Here is a 22,642-nt window from a genome sequence, read left to right as displayed (position 1 = left end):
ACAATCACTGAAATGCAAATGATTGTACAGTTGCACCTTACTGATTGTGGAGTAAATAATCATATGTATTGCTAAATATCATCCATAGGTCATTTAGCCCACCCCCCCCCCCAAAAAAAGTTGTTTAAGACTGGGGAAGGAGAGGGGAAAAAAACCACTCTTTTTATTACTCTTAAATGAGCATCTAGCATCCTAAGTTGGTGAATGATAAATGTTCACCTTTTAAGGAGAACTCAGCCTTGGTCAATTAATAACTTTATATTTCTATATAACTAAAGTTCATAAGAATAATTATGAAGTTCATAAGTTAAAATCACATCACTTTGAAGATTATGACTAAAAGTGAAATGTTAATTTAATCGCTTCTGGCCTACTTCAAAAGCGTTTCTTTTATTTTTTTAACTCTTAGAGGGAGAACAAAATTTTATTCTAAAAATAGATCTCAGGGGCATCTGGGTGGCTCAGTCAGTTAAGTGTCTGCCTTCAGCTCAGGTCATGATCCCAGAGTCCCAGGATTGAGTCCCACCCATCAGGCTACCTGTCAGTGGGGAGTCTGCTTCTCCCTCTGACCCTCCCCCTCTCATGCTTTCTCTTTCTCTCTCTCGAATGAATAAAATCTTTTAAAATATTAAATTAAAAAATAAAAATAGATCTTGGTGACAATGAAATAGTAAAAGCTGGTCATTATAATACAAACGGGAAAAAATGAACAGGAATTTGTTTTAAATTTTTTCAAAAGTATCATTTTTAAAATATGAAATTAAGTATACATTTATAGACTAAGGCCATGCAAGGATTAAATAAGCATTTGAAAGCCGCTTGGCCTTTTTCTAAATATTTAGTTGTAAAATTCAAATCAAAGCACTATTAGAAAATTCAGGGGGCCTCTGCGTCTGCCTTCAGCACAGGTCATGATCCCAGTCCTGGAATGGAGCCCCGAATAAGGCTCCCTGCTCAGTAGGGAGCCTGCTTCTCCCTCTCCCTCTGCTGCTCCCCCTGCATGTGCTCTCTCGCTCTATCAAATAAATAAAATCTTAAAAAAAAGAAAAGAAAATTCAGGGGGCACCTGGGTGGCGCAGTCGTTAAGCGTCTGCCTTCGGCTCAGGGCGTGATCCCGGAGTTCTGGGATCGAGCCCCACGTCAGGCTCCTCCGCTATGAGCCTGCTTCTTCCTCTCCCGCTCCCCCTGCTTGTGGTCCCTCTCTCACTGGCTGTCTCTCTGTCCAATAAATAAATAAAATCTTAAAAAAAAAAAAAAAGAAAATTCAGTTTACCCATCTTTCATGGACATAAAACTTTTGAGAAAATCATTTTCAATGTATTAACTTATGAGTGATTTTAAAGTCTTTAACCTCAACCTTTTTTTTTTTTTTCTTTTTTTAGGTAGGTTAAGAAAAACAATCTTCCTTCTTAGGTGTTCACATAACAGTATGCACAAAATAAATATTAGAATATTAGCTAGATCTGATGGCTACCAAATGCCTCTCAGTGTTACAAGTACTTCATTGCATAATGCCATTAGCAGCTGCCCTTTCCTGAGGAAGGGTCATAAGCAATTCTAATCAACACACTGTTGAATGCTGTTCACTCTGTGTATATTACCCCCTGAAAAATCAACACCTATAATTCCACAGACCTGCCTTTGTGACCCTCAAGTTGGGGCAAATACACAAAATCACAGTTTGTGTCCTGGACTCAAGGCAAGTAAGACTCTCAAAGAACGGCCTATCCTGGACAGCTGAGTTTTCCAAAGGGGCTAGACACTTAACTCTTCGGAAAGAATATTTCGCACACTTCCCTTCTTAAACAAGGTACGCTGCATACAAATTCTATTTTTCTTGATTCACAATGATCAGCGAGGATGTTGGTCCTTGCGCTGTGTGTTGGGAGGCGATTCTCCACAGATCTCACACTTTTGTATCTCTTATGAGGAACTGGCTGCTTGAGTTCTGAACGATCTATGCACAGGTGTGTGTCTAGCAAACACTGAGATATCCTCTCCCTACAGAGGAGAAGGCAGGTTTGGTGCTGTCCAGTACAATAAAAGGAGTGTCTCTCTCTGGGCTAAGGTTGGGCAGGTTGGCTCGCAGCACTTTACAAAAAGGTTAGGATTACCTAAACTCAGCGTTCAATGGCTGCACACTCGTGGTGCAAGAAAAGACACAGACACACGATGCTCATGCTGTGGGCTGTGGGCTGTGCGGTACGACCATCCTCAGCCAGCATGAGATCGGGATGACCCAAACTCAGGGTTCTCCAGCCTGACTCAAACCCACTGAAGGTATGGCATCCTTCTGGGCCCTTCCCATTGCCCCCATGGGATCTGTGGGGCAAGAAGCACAGACACAAACATGCAACTCATGCTTCTGGCTGTGCTGTATAGAGGCAGTCCTTTGTCTCTGACCCCAGAGACAGTGTCTGGCAAACGGTGACAGGCTGACTGTCGGCTTTCAAGTCGGGTAAAATCCCGTTCTTCGCAGTTCTTGGCAGCTGCTGCTGACAAGAATGGATGCTGCCACAGACATGGCTTTTTGGACCAGGCAAAGGTCTCGTGGACTTAGGGGATATAAGAAGATCCCCTGGGATCTGGCAGCAAATGCTCCTGTGCAAGCGGTGGGGGCGGAGGAGAAAGTGTTAATTCACTTCTAGAGCATGAGCAGCAAAGGGTAGGACTGCAAGGAGCTGCCCAGGGGTGCTCTGGCTGTCCATGGGTCACTCTCCCTGACGATGCTGCATATCACCCACCTCTCTGATGAGAGGCAATGTGACTGTGGCGGCTGAACAGTGAAGGAATGCCCGGAGCCAAAACAAATGATGTCAGCAACGAGGATCTAGAGCTTCGGGTGACTGAAAAGTGCATTAAGTTGAGCCATGAATAGCCACCAAGCCACTTGGAACTAAAAGCGTGCCTTGCTTACTGGCACAGAGCTGCTCTCCTGCTGTGCACCCCCAATCCCTCCCCTCACCCTCTATCCTGACATCTGCTTTGAGGAGGAGGATTATGGGTAGGCTGGGGTCTGTCTCCCTGTCCCTAAGAGAGACTGAAGGCCTTATGCACCCAAGTATGCTGGGGAACTTCAGGGAGGGGAAGGGCTCAAACTTTCATGGCTCTGTGGATACAGGCACCCACGTACCATCCTACCTGGTCCTGTGCTAGGAGGAAGTACTCAGATTCAGCCAATGGGGTTTGGACAGGATTCATAGTGGGAAAGAGACTGACACGACCCAGTGGATGGGACCCTTCAGGCCAATCCAAAGTACTGTTGTTTTTACACATCAATGTATGAATAGTATGTTCCATTTACTTACACTTCCCTGTATGTGGTGCCAGAGGGGATTCTCCCCCCATCGGGAAGAGCTACAGGTAGAGAAATGCCACCACGACAAGCTCCCCTGCCTCCCCTCCCTGTGAAGAACCAAAAATGGACAGGGTCACTCTGCTCAGTGGGCAGAACTCAAGGCCGTTCCCACAACCCTGGCTAATGTTCCCACAGATGGAGCTTATATTTTTTACTGACGTTTGAGATGTCACCAAAGGCCTAGTGGTTTGATCTGCCTCTTGGAAAACTATCCCCTAGGCTGTGAACTGTGACAATTCTCAGCTGCTGACTGAACCACCTGGGTAACTCACCTAGATGCCCACACAAGGGCCTGCTCTCCAGTGAGAACCCCTGGCCTCCAGCTCCTGCTGGAGCCCACACTGCCCAGACCGCCACCACTGCCGCCTCGGTCTGTCCTCATGCATGGGCACAACAGAAAGAACTTCACCTCTGAGGCAGCGCCACCGCCAGCCTTGTGACTCCAGCCAGAAGCTGACGAGTTGGTCCCCTAGTGAGGGAGGCCACATGGCACAGACTGCTGCCCCTGCCTGCTCCAGCTGATATACGACATTCGACCTTTGACCTCCTCTCAGAACTCCACACTCCCAATGGCAGTCTTTTCCAGGTTTCAGTGTTCATGTTCCAAATCACCTGACTCCGGTCGCGCCACTGTGACCCTAGAAATGAATCCGCACCATGTGTTTGCTTTTCCATCCTATTTGCAGTCTGACCATGGTTCATCTTTTATCTAAGGAACAATGAGCTAAAAGTCGAGGTAGTCCGTAGACTTTCCACTCCTCTCTACCATCCACAGCCATCTGGCATCATGACGCATTGAAAAAGCCTGCTGAAAAATTAACTCGAGAAGATTTCTCAGCCTACCTGCCCGACCTCTGGGAGCACATAACGTGGGGCAGCAGTCTGTGCACTGAATGTGGCTGCCCCCAGAAAAGGACCGTCCTCTTGCAGCCATTTCCCGGGTAATGATCCGAACAAACAGGATTGGGGCAGGGCAGGGGGGGCTTATACCGACCAATGTGAAATCCTGGAATTCCACCCTGGCCATTCCTTTGTATAATGCTTCTTTCTTTTCTCTACAGAAATCCCCCTGCCAGCCTAATTGCGACACGTTCCATGTGACAAGGAGCCAAAAGGGGCTTAGGGGATTTGAATTCTGGATTCCCTTGTTGAACTGACCAGGCCGCAGATCACAGGCATAATGACCACTCAAATACACTGCAGGCCCAAGTGGGGGACATAAAGGGTCTCTGTGAGTTTTATAAAAATTCCCTTCAGGAGGGCGCCTGGCCAGCTCAGTCGGTGGACTGTGCGACTCTTGATCTTGGGGTCGTGAGTTCGAGCCCCATGTTGGGTGCAGAGATTACCTAAAAATAAAATCTTTAAGAAAAAAAAAATAATCCCTTCAGGGACTGGGAGCTGATTAGAAGGTAAAGTTACAGCTACTGGAATGAGACACACAGATTTTTGGTAGCGGTAGAGGAAGAGAAATAACGTCAGCATCTACGGCGTCCACCCAGAGAACAACGTATACCCCCAGGAGATGCGGGGGGGGGGGGGGGGTCACTCATTAGCGATCTTCTGTCTTGAAAACTCCCTGCAAAAATCCTCATGAAGCAAAACACCCTGCTGAATTTCTCCCAAACTATCCTAAATGCCTCCAATTTACAGATACCTGCATCTGCCAACTCCTGAAAGATGGCTCTGACCACAGTAGGCTCACCATTACCAGAACAGTCTATCAGAAACACATATCCCAGCTCCTGTGGCTCCCACGTCAACATCTCCAGGTGGTTTCTTTACCACCGTGCCCCCGCCTTCTCACAGCCACCCCATGAGACAGACAAATGCCACTCAGCTAGTGGCACAGACAAACAAGACAGACCGGACTGACTGTCCTCAGGCAGTCCCTCCAAAAATAATTTCCAAATGCAATAATGTGTACTCAAGTGAAAACCCTAATGCCTACCAGCTGGCCAAAAGTCACACTGGAGGCCTTGACGCCTTGTGCCCTCTGGGCCAAGTGGATCCCAGTCATAAACTGTAAAGCAATTTCTTTCCAAGGATACCATGTGCACCCTTAGGCCTGGCATTTTGTTCTGGAAGGCAGTATTAACTTGCCTCCCTCCCAAAAACACTGTTATTTGCATCTTAGACCTGCAGGTGTTTCTAAAAACACCATGCGCAAGCTCTCAGGTAACGAACAAGCAGACCAACCGTGCAATCACCCCAAAACTAAACTTAATTATGCAGGGGGAGCGTCCAGGAAGATTAACTGGCTCATTACTTCAAGTGTACCCTATGGGTAGTTCTCCCTACAACGAGTCCTCCAATTAGAAAAGGTGGTATGAAATCTGTCCCCAGTTTTAGCTACAGTGATCAGTACACCACCTCGCAGTGCACGGCATTCAGGTCAGGATCACTCACCCGGCCAGGCTTGTTATGGGTGACAGAATCCTTCTAGACTACAGACCTATACACCTTATGAATACAGATATAAACATCCTTAAAATATTGGCAAACAGAGTTCAGCAATATAGACAATTATACGTCATGACCAAGTGGTGTTTATTCCAAGGAAACAATGCTAGCTCAATATTCAAAAAGTAATCAATGTAATCTGTCACATTAAAAGGCTAAAGAAGAAAAAAATCACATAATCATATCAATCAGTGCAAAAACAAAAAAAGCATATTACAAATTTCTACATCCAGTCATGATAAGAACTCTCAGAAAACAGGAATAGAGGGGAACTATCTCAACTTGATAAAGCATATCTACAAAAAAATCCACAGCTAACATTCTACTTAATGGTGAAAGACTAAATACCTTCCTCTTAAGATGAGGAACAGGCAAGAACATCTAGTCTCAATACTCTTTGTTCTCTCTCATCACTCTTACTCGACACAATACTGGAAGTTCTAGCCAGTGCAGTAAGACAAAAAGAGGAAATAAAAGATACATAAATCAGAAATAAAACTGTACCTATTTGCAGATGACATGATTATCTACAGAGAAAACCCAAAGGAATCTACAAGAAAAAAAAAAAAACCTTCTAGAATAAGTGAATTCAGCAAAGTCACAGATACAAAATAAACATAAAAACCAATTGTATTTCTACATACCAGCAATGAACACATGCACACAATTAAAAATACTATTCTGGCGCACGTGGGTGGCTCAGTCGTTAAGCATCTGCCTTCAGCTCAGGTCATGATCCCAGGGTCCTGGGATGGAGCCCCGCATCAGGCTCCCTGCTCAGCAGGAAGCCTGCTTCTCCCTCTCCCACTGCCACTGCTGGTGTTCCCTCTCTCACTGTGTCTCTCTCTGTCCAATAAATAAATAAAATCTTTAAAATATATATATACTATTCCATTTGCAAATCACTCAAAAACAAATAAGCATAAGTCTAACAGAACATGCACAGGACTTATATGCTAAAAAGTACAAAGTGCTGATCGAATACATTAAAGAAGATCAAAATAAAAGTTAAAACATACGGAGTTCATGTATTAGAAGACCTGAGAGTAAACACATCAATTCTCCCCATACCGATATACAAATTTAATGCAATTCCTACCAAAATCACAAAAAGATTTTTTTTTGTAGACATAAGACCTTGTTGCAAAATCTATATGGAAAAATAAAGGAACTAGAATAGCTAGAACACTTTTGAAAAAGAGAAATAAAGTTGGAGGAATCTGTTTACCCAATTTCAAGACTTATTACATACCTACAGTAATCAGTTCTGCATGGTATTGATGGAGGCACAGATGCATATGTCAATAGAACAGACAGAAAACCCAATAAAAGACCACATAAATATGCCCAACAGATTACTGATAAAGACGAAAAACAGTTCAATAGAGAAAAGATATTTTTTCAACGTGGTGCTGAAGCAATTAGACATCAAGAGGAAAAAAAGAACCTCAAGTGGGTAGGGGAATGGGTTAAGGGGTGGACTTGCTGTGATGAGCACTGGGTATTATATGTAAGTGATGAATCACTAAATTCTACATCTGAAACTAATATCACACTGTGTGTTAACTGGGATTTAAATAAAAACCTGAAGAAAAAAAAAAAGAACCTCAACCCAAATCCTACACCATATACAAAAATTATGTTATTTGTATTATTTGCATTTATTAAATGCAAAACTATAAAACTTTTAAAAAATCGGAGAAAATCTTCAGGATATAGAACTAGGCAAAGAGTTATTAGATGCCAGAAGTCCAATCCATAAAAGGGAAAATTGGTAAGCTGGATTTCAGAAAAAATTAAAAACTTATGCTCTATGAAAGACTCTGTAAAAGGATGAAAAGACGAGCTAAAAGCAGTGAGAAAATATTTGCCAACCACATATCCAGCAAAGGACTAGTACCCGGAATACATAAAACACCCTCAAAAGCCAACACTGAAAAAATACAATTAAAACATGTACAAAGACACAAAGATATTTCACAGAAGAGATACATAGATGGTAAATAAGCACATGAAAAGATGTTCAACTGCATTAGCCATTAGGAAAAGTAAATTAAAATCACAATAAGATACTGCTACAAATCCATCAAAATACCTAAAACAGAAAAGAGTGATAACACCAAAGGCTGGCAAGGATGTGGAAAAACTGGATCTCTCATTCTTTGCTAATAAGAATGTAAAATGGTAGGGCCACAATGGCAGTTTCTTACAAAACCAAACATGAAATGGCAATATGGCCCAGAATTGCACTCCTGGACATTTATCTCAGAAAAATAAAAACACGTTCACACAAAAATCTGTACGTAAGTGACCAGTGGCAGCTTTATTGGCAATGGCCAAAACGTGGAGCAATACAGATGTCCTTCAGCAAATGCATCATTAAACTAGCTCATCCATATGATAGAATATTACTTGACAATAAAAAGGAACAAATTTATAAAATGCACTCAAACGTAAGCACTATCAGGTTAAAACAAACATATCTCAAATATGAACCTAACAGTAACAACAAACCAACAATCCACAACAGATACACACATACAAAAAAAAAGAAAAGAAACCAAATATAACACTAAAGAAAATCATCAAACCACAAGGGAAGAGATCAAGAGAAGAAAAAAAGGCATAGAGAACTTCGAAAACAACCAAAAAACAACAAAAATAGCAATAAATACACACCTATCAATAATTACTTTAAATGTAAATGGACTAAATGCAAAAATCAAGACAGGGTGACCAGATTAAAAAAAAACAACAACCGGGGGCGCCTGGGTGGCGCAGTCGTTAAGCGGCTGCCTTTGGCTCAGGGTGTGATCCCGGCGTTCCGGGATCGGGATCGAGTCCCACATCGGGCTCCTCCGCTAGAAGCCTGCTTCTTCCTCTCCCACTCCCCCTGCTGTGTTCCCTCTCTCACTGGCTGTCTCTCTGTCACAGAAATAAATAAAATCTTAAAAAAAAATAAGGGAATTTAAAAAAAACAACAACAACAACGACTAGACCCATCTATATGTGAACTACAACTGACTCACTTCAGTTCTAAAGACACACAGAATGAAAGTGAAGGAATAGCAAGGGATATTCCATGCAAACAGAAGTGAAAAGAAAGCTGGAGTAGCAATACACATATGAGACAAAAGAATTTAAAACAAAGACTGTAACAAAAGACAAAGAGGAATATTACATAATGATGAAGGGGTCAATCCAACAGGAGGATATAACATTCATAAGTATTTATGCACCCAACATAGGAGCCCCTAAATACATAAAGCAAGTATTAATAGACATAAAGGGAGAAACTGACAATAACACCATAAAAGTAGGAGACTTTAATACCCCACTTACATTAATGAACATATCATCCAGAGAGAAAAATCAATAAGAAAACATTGGCTTTAAACAACACATTAGGCCAGATGGACTGAACAGATATACAGAGAACATTTCAACCAAAGGCAGAATATACATTCTCTTCAAGTGCATATGAAACATTCTCTAGGACAGATCACATGTTGGCCCACAAAACAAGTCTCCATAAATTCAAGAAGACCAAAATCAAATCAAGCATCTTTTCTGACCACAACAGTATGAAACTAGAAATCAATTACAAGAAGAAAACTGGGAAAAACACAGACACATGGAGACTAACCAATGGTTCAAACAAAGAAATCAAAAGGAAATCAAAAAATACCTGAAACACATGAAAATGGAAACATAACCTTCCAAAATCTATGGGATGCAGCAAAGGCAGTTCTAAAAGGGAACTTCATAGCAATGCACGCCTATCTCAGGACACAAGAAAAATCCCAAATAAACAGTCTACCTTTAAACCTAAGGGAACCAGAAAAAGAATAAACAAAGCCCAAATTCAGTAGAACATAACAAAAATCAGAGCAGAAATAAATAAATAGCAACCAAAAAAAAAAAAATAGAAAAGACCAACAAAACTAAAAGCTGGCTCTTCGAAAAAATGAACAAAAATCAAACTTTTAGCTAGACTAACTCATCAAAAACAAAACAAAATAAAAACAGAGACGATCCAAATAAATTCAGAAATGAAAGAGAACTTAGAACTGACACCAAAGAAATACAAAGAATCAAAGAGAGTACTTTGAACAATAATATGCCAACAAATTGGAAAACCCAGAAGAAATGGATAAATTCCTAGAAACACACAACCCTCCAAGACTGAATCACAAAGAAATAGAAAATATGAATAGACTGATTACAAGTAATGAAATTGACCCAGTAATTTTAAAACTCCCAAAAAACAAAAGTCTGGGGACAGATGGCTTCACAGATGAATTCCACCAAACATTTAAAGAGTTAGTACCCATCCTTCTCAAATTATTCTGAAAAAATGAAAAGGATGGAATATTTCCAAAATCATTTTAGAAAGCCAGCATCACCCTGATACCAAAACCAGAAAACTGGGGGCGCCTGGGTGGCTCAGTTGTTAAGCGTCTGCCTTTAGCCCAGGGCGTGATCCCAGGGTCCTGGGATCGAGCCCCACATGGGGCTCCCTGCTCCACTGAAAGCCTTCTTCTTCCTCTCCCACTCACCCTGCTTGTGTTTTCTCTCTCGCTGGCTGTCTCTCTCTCTGTCAAATAAATAAATAAAATCTTAAAAAACAAAACAAAACAGGGGCGCCTGGGTGGCACAGCGGTTAAGTGTCTGCCTTCAGCTCAGGGCGTGATCCCGGCGTTCTGGGATCGAGCCCCACATCAGGCTCCTCTGCTGGGAGCCTGCTTCTTCCTCTCCCACTACCCCTGCTTGTGTTCCCTCTCTCGCTGGCTGTCTCTATCTCTGTCAAATAAATAAATAAAATCTTTAAAAAAAAAAAACAAAAAAAAACAGAACAAAAACAAAACCAGAAAATTATAGGCCAATAGCCCTGATGAACACACATGCAAAAATCCCAAACAAAATATTAACAAACCCAACTGAACAATACGTTAAAAGACCATACACCACAATCAAGTGGGATTTACTCCAGGCATGCAAGTACAGTTTAACATCCACAAATTAATCAATGTGATACACCAAATTAACAAACTGAAGGATAAAAACCATGATCATCTTGATAGATGTAAAAAAAGCATTTAACAAAATTCAGCATCTGTTTATAACAAAAACTCTCAACGAAGAGGGTAGACATAAGACCATATATAACAAACCCACAGCTAACATCATAATGAAAAGCTTTTTCCCCCATTAAACAATTTATCACAACACTACATCTACTGTAATCAAAGTGGTGCTGTTTATAGACATTATCATATGAATATTTTTAATGAGAACTGTTATAAAAACAAGCATTTACTTGACTTTTTTTTTTTAACAATTGCTTGCACATTATAATGGCCAAATTTATGTAACCAGTAATATAGTTGCAAAAGCTCTAACTTTTTAAATCACACAGATTTATCATAGGATAATACAAGGGCTCCTTGATAATAGAAATGTTCTGTATTTCAATGTTAATGCACTGATTGTAGTATGCATTACAGTTTTGCAAGATGTTACCATTGGGAGAAAATGTGTAAAGGGTGTAAGGGATCTGTGTGTTACCTAACAATTGCATGTGAAACTACAATTGCCTCAAAATAAAAATTAGTGGTTTTTTTGTGTTTTTGTTGTTCTTGTTTTTAGTGCATCATCTCAAAAATAAAGTTTTTTAAAACGGCATCGTCTCCAGGGCACCTGGGTAGCCCAGCCGGTTACACGTCTGCCTTGGGCTCAGGTCATGATCCCAGGGTCCTGGAATGAGCCCCCACACCACATCCGGCTCCTTGCTCAGCAGGGAATCTGCTTCTCCCTCTCCCTCTCTGCCTGCCACTCTCCCTGCTTGTGCTCTCTGTCAAATACATAAAATCTTTAAAAAAAGAAAAAAGAAAAAAAAAATTCTTCTCTCCTTCCTTACTCCCAGCCAGGGTAGGACACTTCCCCACAACCCCCTGCTCTCAAGCCCTGGTATCCAAGCCTCACCTCAGCCCAAACCAAGACCCCACCATGTCAGCTTGGACAGAAACAGGACTTGGGAAAGGAGCGAATCACACATATGTGAGTCACACACACACTTTCTCTCACACCCAGCTTGCTACAATTCCTCTGAATATAAATACCCAAAGGAACAAGAGAATGGAAGATGGGAAGGGCTGGTTAAGACTTGCAGGTGCTTGGCCTCCAGAAGAGGAGTTATGCCATCAGAAAAGTTAAAGAGACAGAGGAATCGAAAAGAATGGGGGGGGGGAGGCGGGGGAGAAAAGCCATGCTGCATTCTTATCCCATCTCAGCTCTTACCTCCCTCTGCCTTCACAAGACAAACGCCCCCAACTCTGCCCACCTCCTATCCCAGACGCATTTCCCAAGTGCTTCCTTCCTTCCCTTTAAAACACACTAATCTCCTCCCACCTTTGCTTGAGCCATGCCTCAAGAATCACATTCCAAGAAGGGAAAATAAATACCGAAGGGATATAATTCATCATTTGTGAGTACTCTACCCCCAGCCTTCTAGTAAAGCTTTACTGTAACTGTAGTCCTTTTTTTTTTTTTTAATGATTAGGTTGCTTTTAGAAATTAGAGGTTCAGTTTACATCAAGAAACCTAATATTACAAAACTACTATTCACACCCACTGAGCAAGAACTGCTTTCACCTGTTCATGTATCTTGCCTGTCTGACTTTACACTGAGACCCAGCAAGTGTAGCCTGTGAGTAATCGAAATTGGCACTCTAATGAAGTGAGGGCAGCCTGCAGCAATGACATGAGCCTCTCTACTAATGGGGAGGGTCAATTAGGCTGATTAGGTGGCTCATCAGGGTCCCCAACTTCCCTTAATATTTGTTTTGTCTTCTGTTTCCAGCTAGGAGTGATAAAAAGAGATTACATGGTCCTTGCACCAGAATTCATCTACTCTACCATAACCTACAGTCGCACATTCGGTGCCATAAACTTAGTTACCAAGTTCACGGCTAATCAGAATGAATACATTTCATAGAGAGCAAAGGACTCTGTTCATCACCTGTCATTTGCTCAGTGCCTAAGAAGTTCCTGGCACTTGGAGATAGAGCACTGACCAATACAAGGTGATCCCTATTTTCCCTGGCTTACGTAGGGGAGAGAAATCAGACAGAATAAATAAAAATGATCGTAAATAAAATTATTACGAAGTGTGCTAGTTGTTAGCAAGGATATAAACATAGCTGAGGAACCTGCATTTTCTGGGAATATGAAGAGCAATTTCCTTTCCAATGCTATCAAAATATAGAATTTAAAATTCATACAAGTTATCGACCCCCAAATATACTCTAAAAAATTTACCTTAAAAAATTAAATCTCAGATGCTGGCTTGTTATCATCTCTTTATTTTAAAAGTTAAATGCCATTCCAATTGCCTAGAAGAGAAACAGTAAATGGAGGCCTTAGGCAGCATTTCCACAGGTGGAAATCACACAAAATGTGTCCCTAAGGAATGAGGGAAGGAAGTAGGACGCAGGCTGAAGAGCATTGCCTTCAGCTATCTCAAAACCTGGCCTAGGGTGGGTCCTGAAACAAGGAAAACCACTTAGCACCCTGCTCCCTGGGTCCCACAATCCTTACTAGTTCTATACTTCAGTTGCATTAAGCAATTTTTGTGCACTCACTTGGGCACAAAACTACCATGTGGAAAATTGGGGGTTTTTGTTTTTTTAGGAAAGTGGAGTATATTCCAAACAAGCAAGCAACAACTCAACTTCACTTAAACTGGTGATTGCCAAGTTAAAACACTAGCTTTGCTTTCCACAGTGTCCAAACAAAACTCAATGACATCAACCAATCTTTGAGGAATATAAAGTTACATTGTCAGACTTACCTAATTGTGCTATTGTGCTAAACACAATAACCTAATGTTAAAACCTAATGACTTTAAGATACATGTAACTATAAATCTGACCCACATAGCCAATCATCTAAATTCCCATCAAGGAATCCATAAGCACTAAAGGATGGAACAAAAATGAATCCAGGCTTCATCTGTGCCTAGGAGAGGGCGGGGGGGGGGGGGGAAGAACAGCTCTGAACTGCCACTTTGGGGGGAAAACCTATATTTCTTAAGATTCAAATGTTATCTCCCCAAGTTTAACTCCAAACTTTTTGTTAATTTGTTTGGCTTTGCTTTCTCTACCAAAATTATTCATAGACTTAAGCCTCTAGATTTGTTCCCTGCTACTGCATCTTTATAAAGGGTGGCCTAACACTAGTTATAAGTTACATCTGAAAGCTTCCACCTGGCGTTGCTTTCTAAACACTTGCGGCTGTAAACGGAGGGGGGGGGGGGGCTAGCGACGTGTGTGAGGATTTGTAGTCTAGTCCTGTTGACACAAATTAGGAATTGGAGAGGAATGTTCTTTGTAAATGATCTCCAAGGAATTTTCCATCAATTCCCTCCCTTCACCCAGCTTTGTAACCACCAGAAAATTCTCATCATCTTCAAATTCTGCCAGCCACCTGTGCTGCTCCCTTCTGTTCCCATGGAGAGCATCAGTCTCTACAACAACTTTGCAAAAATGTGCCTCCCGTCAGTCTCATCATCCTCTGCTTAAAAGCCTCTGGCTTCCCATCTCAAAATGGGAAAAGTTCAAATCCCTCTAGTTCCTATAAAGGCCAAGCTCTGCATTAGCGAGCCACTCTGACACCTCTTTCCCCCCTTTCTCTCCACTCTTTGCTCACACCTATACACTTTATTTTCTGCCTGGAATGCTCCTTCCTCTCCTTGAGGGGCTTTCTCAAATGTTACCTTCCCTTACCCTCCACCTCCCGTGTAAAACCGTAAACTTCCAACTCCCTAACCCCCAACAAATTTTCTACTTATTTTATCAACTATTATCCCCAATATAAGTAGCAGGAATTTATCTGTTTCCTCCACTGTTGTATCAAGGTCTAAAGGAGCGCCAAGTTAGGTAGCAAAGAATTCAGTAAACATTTATGAATGAAGAGTTATTTACTTAACAAACATTTGCTGGCTACCGGGTCCGGGCCAAGTTTGTTAAAGACAAATAAGACACCAGCACTGCCTTTAAAGCACCAGGTGGAGGAATGCACAGAAAAATGTGCAGCGTAGGACTGCAAACTAACATACTAGATCACAGAACGTGCCAAAAGCTCAGAGGAAGAGGCCTTGGCTTCGCTTTTCTGGGAACCAGTCCAGCTTCCCACCATCGCGCAGTTCTCCACGGACCTGTCCGGCAGGGTCTCCTCTAGTTCCCCGTGAGGGGCGGAGACCACTCGTCCTCCCCAGGCCTGAGAGGTTACTTGTATAGGGGCGCAACTTCCAGGCTCTGCACTCCAGACACAAGACTGAATGAAACAAATTTAAAGTCTCTGCTCTTTAGCTACCTCCCCCACCCCTCTGCCCCGCGGTCCACTCCCCACAGCGGCCGAGCTCTGACCCCGACTGGAACCTGCGAACCCTCTCCAAAAAGCACTCCCGACCTCCGCGGGCCCCACCTGTTCCCGGCGTCCCCTTCGGCTTCTCAACGCGCGTGTGCGAGCAAACCCACGTGGGTTCCGGCAGGTTTGGCCGCGCCGCGGAGGCTGGACACGCCCCCCAGCGTAGAGCTGGCTTCTGATTGGCTGCCTGTCGCCTGCCTGGCGGGGCTGGAGCCGCCTGCGGCTGCGCCTCTAAAGGCGCTGCCAGTCGAGTGGTGTGCTACTGTTTCCTGCTCTTCGCCGCCTCCGCGGGCTCTCTGGAATCCTCGCAACCCCGCCAGCATGTCTCAGGTATAAAGCGTGCCTAGTCTGGCTGCGGAGGTGCGGCTAGGCTGGGGGGGGGGGGGGGTATCTCCCAGGCAGAACTCCCTCAGGGTCTTTCCTTCTCCGGCCCCCGTTGCGCCTCATGGACCAGTGCCCAGCTTTCTTTGCACAGAGCCTTGTGAGCGGAACTTACAGGGTTTGGACACTGTTACCCACCCGCAACTTCTAGAAAGTTGCCCATGGGGTTGACTTTGCGATGAAGCAGGAACAGGGGTCGGAGGCGAGGGTCCTAGCTAGGATGAAAGGTAGAGGGATTGAAGATCCGTGGATTGAAGGAGCAAGGAGACTGAGTTCCCCATCCCGAAGGTCAGGGCAGGAGTAGGGACGCCATGCAGAGTGGGGAAGCAAGGAAGCCGTGGCTGACTGCTTGGAGGTCAGGGGACATAGGGGCTGAGTGTCCAACGTGCGGGAAGGGGAGGGCTTGGGGAGAGGTGACCCAGAGGCCTTTTCCCTCTTTACAGTGTAGCCGCTTTCTGGAGACTGAGCTGTGTGAGATGACCTCTGACTCATCTCACCTCTCTCCAATCAGAGCACTGAAATAGAGGTCAGCTCTGGGCACCCAGTCCCAGGGGGCAGGGGTCCAACAGGCTCTAGCCGCTGACACCGCCGCCCTCAAACCCTGTCCCCTTCTCACCTGTTTTAAACACGCTGTGCTATCCCTATCGACAGGTCGGGGCTTTACTGGGACCCGGCCTGACCCAGGGGTGGTGAGACAGTTGACCACGCTTTTTCAGTGAACTGCAGGTACTCCTAGCCTGCTTCCTTCATCACTGTGTTTCCAGCACCTGGTACCTACTATGGTGAGAGCATACAGTTGTCCATCAAACAAGTGAACCGATGTGCTCCCCCTGGTTTTGCTGAATCTTTCTGGCTGCCCTCTTGGAGAGCTAAGAAGACACACTGCTTTTCCTCGCGGGCATCAGAGGAGTGCTGCCTTTCCAACCTGTCTCTCCCCATTACTGAGCTCTATTTAGGCCTCTTCTCTCCCTCATGTTTAGGCTGAGTTCGACAAAGCTGCTGAGGATGTTAAGCACCTCAAGACCAAGCCAGCAGATGATGAGATGTTGTTCATCTACAGCCACTTCAAACAAGCAACTGTGGGTGACATAAACACAGGTATGCTGAGATGAGCTTGGGAAGGCCCCTACTCCCCAAGGCAGGCTCAGCAGCCTTGATGGGTGCTAGAACTCAATCAGTGGGAACTGCACACTCAAAACCACCCAAAGCCCTGCAGGTGGAACACAGTAATGGCTCATGGAGTCGTCGTGTCACTCCCCCCCCCCCGCCCCCCTCCAAGATCAAGCTCCTGAATGGGGCTCACAGACCCTGCACTGTTCTTGGTGGCCCAGGTAGCAGAATTCAAATCCTCATTTTTAGAAGGACTTTACTGGTTATCACCAGCATTTTCCATCTACTTGGGAGGAAGCAGAAACCCCAGCCTGGAAGAGAGTTAGTCCAAGCTCTCGGCTCAGTAGTAGCTTTGTTGAACCATACTACTTCCACCCCAGACAGGCAGAACCAAAGTCAGAGCACTTGGCAGCTGGGCCACACCCGATATCAGGAGCAGAGAAACAGCTGGCTTCCTGTGGCCGTTCAGAAGCATTTTTGCTGAGAGCGGTTCCTGCTGTTTCTTCCCTATTGAAAAAAATCTTGGTAGAGATTTTGAGGTGGTAGTTTAGACTACCATATTCTGAATACATTCTTTCCTGCTTTGGACAGTTTTTATTCTGCCCCTAAGTCCCTGCAGCTCAGGTGTGTACTGCGGCAACAGCACAGTGCAATGTATGCAGGGACTCCGAGGCAGTGGCCATGGCAGCATAGAAGGAGGTCTCCGCCTCCCCTGTTCAGGAGGCTAAGCACGGCCAGTTCCACTGCGCTTGGGGTGGGCAGTGGAGCAAGTGGGTGGCTGCCAGCCATCTGGAAGCCAGAAATGGTGCCCAGAGCAGTGCCAAATCAAAGTTCCCAGGAAGGGCTTAGCTGAAAAAGGTCTTAGGGCAAAGTTGAGTTCTGCACTGGGTTTATAAACTTTATATTCTTCCAAGGAGGGGAAGGAGAGATGAAGTGGGGGTGATCAGAGGGGCTGAGATGCTTTTCCGCCAAACAGGATTTTCCTGGACCCTGGCCTCTGTGCTGCTTTACATGAGTATGTAGACTGGCTTGGGAGTCTGTCGCTTCCTGACTGGGGAGGAGTCAGCTCATTGTAGGGCTGCACTGTCCAGTAGATTGTCACTACTAGCCACGTTCAATTTTAAATTGAAAATAGTTAAATAAAATGCAGAGCCCAGTCCTCAGTCACACAAGCCACGTATCAAATGCCACAAGTGGCCAGTGGCCCTGAGTTAGTGCAAATGTAAAACGTCCATCATCACAAAAAGGGCTTTTGGAGCGTGCTTACTCTTCCTAGATGACAACTCTGCAGGTGCCCTTTCTGGCATCACTGGGAATGCTTCTCTGGAAACATCTGAGGAGATCTGGTGTTTCTTAGGCACAGTGGTCCGGGCCATGGGCACTGGGATTGCTTCTCTTGCCTTTGTTCTCAGCGTGGCCGTAAAATAGGTCAGCAGGGAAGTAGCCAGTGTGTTTCCCAAGTGCAGCTGATGATGGGTCTGAAAGCACAAAATCATGGTATGAGTTAAAGAATGCTTTGCCTTTGGGGGAGAAAATGCCCACAAATTAACAAGAATTAGACTAACAACTTGGTAGAAAAATGGGGCAAGGATATGAACAGACTGTTCACAGAAAGAGGTGCCCAGAAAACTGATAGTAATAATAACATGAAGGAGAGACATTGGGTGAATGAGAGCAGGGGTGGGAGAGAGACTTTATAGTATTCTCCTCAATAGCATTTGAATTTTAAGCCGTATGAATGAATGTAGTACTTGTTTAAAAAAAAAATTTTTTTAAGTGTGGCTTTTAAAAGGAGAAGTTTTGAAGTTATTTAACTTTTAAGACAAAGACTGCCTAGTAATGAGAACAGTTTTCGTCCTATTTTCTCTACATCTTAAATTTGGATTTCTGTACATCTGGGTTCCTGAAGACAGAACCCACTATGCTAGACCCATTTAACTCCATAACAGAGCCTGGAAGGAACCAATGAAAGGCAAGATGGCTTTCAGGACAAGAGAGTCGATGACATTCTCCCTTAGAACTTGAGGCAGATCTAGCGTCTTTCCTTCCCTTGTTTCAGAACGGCCTGGGCTGTTGGATCTCAAAGGCAAGGCCAAGTGGGATGCCTGGAATCAGCTGAAAGGTAATTGTTCGTAATCAGTTTCCCTGGTCTGTGAAGCCCGGTAACGAAATCCTCTTCGGTATGGAGCGTAAGGGGTGAAGAGAGCAAACAGTGGATGAGACACATGCTAGAAACCAGCCTGGCCTGGCCAGAATGGAAAAAAACTGGGCCACCTACTTTTTCTCCTAATACCATGTATGCCTTCTCCAAGAGCACCGTCTCTGAGCAGTGGTATCCTCTGGAGAGGAGGGGCTGGGGACCAAGTTACTGAAAAACAGGCTGGGGGGTGGTGAAGAGTTGGGCTGGGCTTTATATGTATTCACAAGGAGTGATTTCCTGCCCGCACTTTCCTCTTCCTCGCAAGGCCGAGCGGCAGTCCCCTAACCCAAGCAGCCCTCCCCAGCTCCCTTCCAGCCAGAAAGGCACATAAAGGAAAGGGATGAGCTAATGCATGGCAAGCTGCTGGCACATCGTAAGCCCCATGAATGGAGCTATTCTGTGCTAAGCAACAGCAGCCAAGAAGTATCCCAGCTCCGCCTTCATCACGTGCCACCTGCTGCAGCAGGACCCACAAGTTGGCACTGAAGTGCCTGCCAGCTTTTGTGTTCTCGCTAGCTAGTTTCTGAATAAGCCCTCTGTCTTCCCGCGAATGAAAAACCCTCGGATTCAAAAAGGGCTAGAATACAATAAGTATCCTCCTAGGATTTGCAAGTAACTGGAACAGGAATGCCCGTCTGACTGCCCATCGTCACTGGCCGTTCGTAGACCAGTGTCCCGGCACTCTGCAGTGTTTCAGAGAGCGCTCCGACTCCCAGTGTCTCTCCCTCACCGCAGACTCCAGGAAGCCGGGCTTCGCCATCTCTGAGGGATATGGTTGGTCCGTGCTCTTTGGACTGCAGCACGTAGGCAGAGCTCTGCCTCATTCCCCTCCACGAGTCAGCTGCGTTTACTCAGAGTTCTCGAAACTTTTCTCACCGCTTCTCTCTGGGGAGAAGATGGTGCCTGGCTTTGCTTTCTTGCTGGCAGCTTCGCAGCTCCAGCAGAGAAGAGCCCAACGGAGAGAGATACTTGATGGGTCAAAGGCAACCATGAGAGTCAGAGAGAGTCAGCAGGGCCAGGAAAGTCACTGCGGCTCCTTGTGTCAGGCTTTCTGACCTGTGTGGAGCGTCCAGCCTTCCTCCCAAGGCTCAGGTTGATCACGCGCCCACAACAGTAGGGGACTCACGTGGCCAGCAGGCCCACGATGGGCCTCAGGACAGCTGCACGCATGTTAGGGGTTCAGTGCTTTATGGAGCATCCTGGCCCTTAAAGGGCTGACCTCCTCAAGGATTTCAAGTTGAGTCCTGGCCTCGTCTGTGAGGTGCAGGTAGTAGAAACCCCACTTTACAGGTGAGAAACTGAGTCTCCGAGCATGAAACTGGGGCCTCTAGGGCTTTAAGTCTGCTGCTTTTTCCACCGTGCTGCCTCTCTGACAGATAATCCTGTTGATTCCTTACAGGGACTTCCAAGGAAGATGCCATGAAAGCTTACGTCAACAAAGTAGAAGAACTAAAGAAAAAATACGGAATATAATGGACTGGATTTGGCCGCCAGCAGTGCATTTCATCTAAACTGGTCTAATGCCTTGTTTTTCTAATACTGTGGATGACACGTAATAATGCATATAGCCTGTTAACCTAGGTCCTGAAGACCATACGGGACATGGCTCCAACAGAGCAGGGGCTGCCCTGGTTGCTGACCTGTGCTAAGTAGTTTTTATCCGTAGATCAATTAAAAATGCATTTGTTACTTTAAGTCTGAGGTAATCTGGGTTCTTGAAATAGTTTACTCTGTTCCGATCGCTCTTCCTCATTTCCTTCTTCTAAAGATTTTGTCTGGAAGTGTTCGCGCTCACCCTCCTCCACTCTGGTGGGGTGCGAGGGAGGCGACACGCCCCTGGTGGGGAGGGAAAGGGTTACAGACATAGCCTTTCCTACCTCCTTCTTCCTCCCCCTTCCAGCCACACTGACGGGGTGGGCTGAGTGAGACTTCAGGCCACAGGACTGCCAGCCACCTGCTGGGGACATTGCTGGCCTCAAGCTCTGAGGAAAGCAGGGTTGACAAGTATTTGAGGTTTGTCTGAAGTCCCTCCCGTCTGTGGTTCCAGAGCAAAGGAGCAAGGCTAGAAGCCCCGGTCAGGAATGAATGAACTGTGCACGTGCCACAGGGCATTCCCAGAGTCGCAGGCCCACGGGCAGCTGGGCCGTGGGCAGCTGGGCAGGCAAAACCAATTGGAGAAGTGGGTGCTCAGCAGGGAGAAGGGAGATCAGGACCCAGGAGGCAAGGGGTTAAGGTTACAGAGAAAAAAGGCTAGAGCTTCTCTGGGGGGTTGCAGGTTGTTGAAAAGTAAAAAAAAAAAAAAAACGACAGCCGGCAGGCCCTCCTTGCCAGATGCTCTACTCCATTCACTCCCACAGTCTTGCCTTTCGAGGAAGGTCGTGATTTTCCCATTGTGCAGGTGAGGATGCTGAGGCTGATAGGGGTCAAGGGAGAAGCTCCTTGAGGCCAGACAGCTGTCCGTTCCCTCTGGAGCCCGTCCCCCAGTCTTAGACCTAGTTGAGCCAGCAGAACAGGGAGGCATCAGAGTTGCGACTTGCCCAAGCTTGCTCAACTTGCTTCAACTTGCTCAGCTGTTGAATAATCTAAGAGCCAGCATTCACTCACACCTGTCCCTGGCTCAGATACGTGCACCACACAAGGTAGCCTCACAGGTGTGCCCTGTGCTGGAACAGGAGAAACCGCAACAGCAGGGAGGGCAGCTCTCGAATGCCTGGCGTACAGCATACCTACAGCGTGAAGTGACACCAGATAGAAGTCTTGATAACGAAGTTCAGTAGTACAGAATTTGCCAGCAAAGGTGCTAGGCAGCTGCTGGGAAGGAGAGGTGGTCAGAGGCATTCAGACTGTGGACCCGACGGCGTCCTTGGATTCTGAGAATGGTGATTGTCCCATGCCAGCCCAGCCTGCACATGGAAAACGAGCCCTAAAAAGCTCAGGTGTAGATAGGGGGGAAGTGCTCCCAATGGGGTCAAGGTTCATAACCTAGACCTGCGACCTAAGTGAAGTGACTTCTTGAGTGGCAATGTCATTTATATGGGAGTTAGCCTTCCCTGGGCGCTAACGTGACTGAGGGCCCCCCTTCTCTCTGTTCGGCCCTCCCCCCACCCGGCTCCAGGGCACCCAGCCTGCCAAGGCCACAGAACTCCTAGGCATCTCTGAGCCCAGAGGCCGTAGGGAGCCAGAGCCACTCAACTCTACCCATATCGCAGTCTCTCCTTTGACCAGTTTTTGGCTGCTTCAGGGATAAACCAAAGGAAAAACCACCTTAAATGAGTCCAGGGCATGGTTCTTGTCCACACAGACCTGCTCCGGGGTCAGGCCTAGCCCACTTACCTGGAGGGTGGCAATCAGTGTGAAATGAAATTGTGTGAGAAACTCCTGCCGTAGAGGGAGTGCCCAGTGTGTGACCCTTCATCGGGAATTCTTCTCCCACCAGTTTTCAACCACCCCTTGTCCCTGGCAACATCCCTTGCAATGGCTGTCGGCGTCAAGGACCTAGCCCAGAAGGATCAGTCCCCGTGGCAGCACTGGAGGGGTGCGGGCAGGAGAAGAGCCTGCCCCGCACTCGAGCTCACGAAAGGAAACCGGAACCAGGCAGGTGTTGGGCGCATGCTGCTGCCCAGTGGCCGGCCAGCATCAGAAAACGGGCCTCAGCCTAGGGAAGCGCTGATGGAGAGGGCACAGCCTGGCCATCGGCCGTGACG

General features: G+C 45.7%; 2 protein-coding genes across 10 annotated transcripts in view; one reads left to right on the top strand and one right to left on the bottom strand.

Moving 5' to 3' along the window:
• CUNH2orf76 (chromosome unknown C2orf76 homolog) overlaps positions 1-15,410 on the bottom strand; it is a 55,845-nt gene extending 40,435 nt beyond the window's left edge. For 2 of the 9 annotated variants that reach the window (XM_057317242.1, XM_057317260.1), the window contains exons 1-2: positions 15,305-15,327; positions 6,323-6,368 (exon numbers count right to left, since the gene is read on the bottom strand). The gene's annotated coding sequence lies outside the window, so the exon portion shown is untranslated. Of the gene's footprint in view, positions 1-6,322; positions 6,369-13,138; positions 13,212-15,304 lie in introns of those variants that run through there. The other 7 variants (XM_057317231.1, XM_057317245.1, XM_057317236.1 and 4 more) reach the window with 5 other exon arrangements.
• A 42-nt stretch (positions 15,411-15,452) lies between these two features.
• Positions 15,453-20,633, top strand: DBI (diazepam binding inhibitor, acyl-CoA binding protein). Its single transcript, XM_026510138.3, has 4 exons — positions 15,453-15,577; positions 16,609-16,726; positions 18,798-18,860; positions 20,338-20,633. Exons 1-4 carry the CDS (start codon positions 15,569-15,571, stop codon positions 20,409-20,411), a joined length of 264 nt encoding a protein of 87 aa, XP_026365923.1. The 5' UTR covers positions 15,453-15,568; the 3' UTR covers positions 20,412-20,633.
• The last annotated feature ends 2,009 nt before the right edge of the window (positions 20,634-22,642 follow it).

This window comes from Ursus arctos, unplaced genomic scaffold (genome assembly GCF_023065955.2).
Source record: "Ursus arctos isolate Adak ecotype North America unplaced genomic scaffold, UrsArc2.0 scaffold_1, whole genome shotgun sequence".
Taxonomy (NCBI): domain Eukaryota; kingdom Metazoa; phylum Chordata; class Mammalia; order Carnivora; family Ursidae; genus Ursus; species Ursus arctos.
This window is presented reverse-complemented; position numbering and strand designations above follow the sequence as displayed.

What these genes read in the sequence shown, in the direction of transcription:
- DBI (XM_026510138.3), top strand. An exon ending in TGTGGGTGACATAAACACAG is followed by an intron (nt 16,727 to 18,797) that starts GTATGCTGAGAT and finishes CCCTTGTTTCAG; the next exon opens with AACGGCCTGGGCTGTTGGAT. An exon ending in TGCCTGGAATCAGCTGAAAG is followed by an intron (nt 18,861 to 20,337) that starts GTAATTGTTCGT and finishes GATTCCTTACAG; the next exon opens with GGACTTCCAAGGAAGATGCC.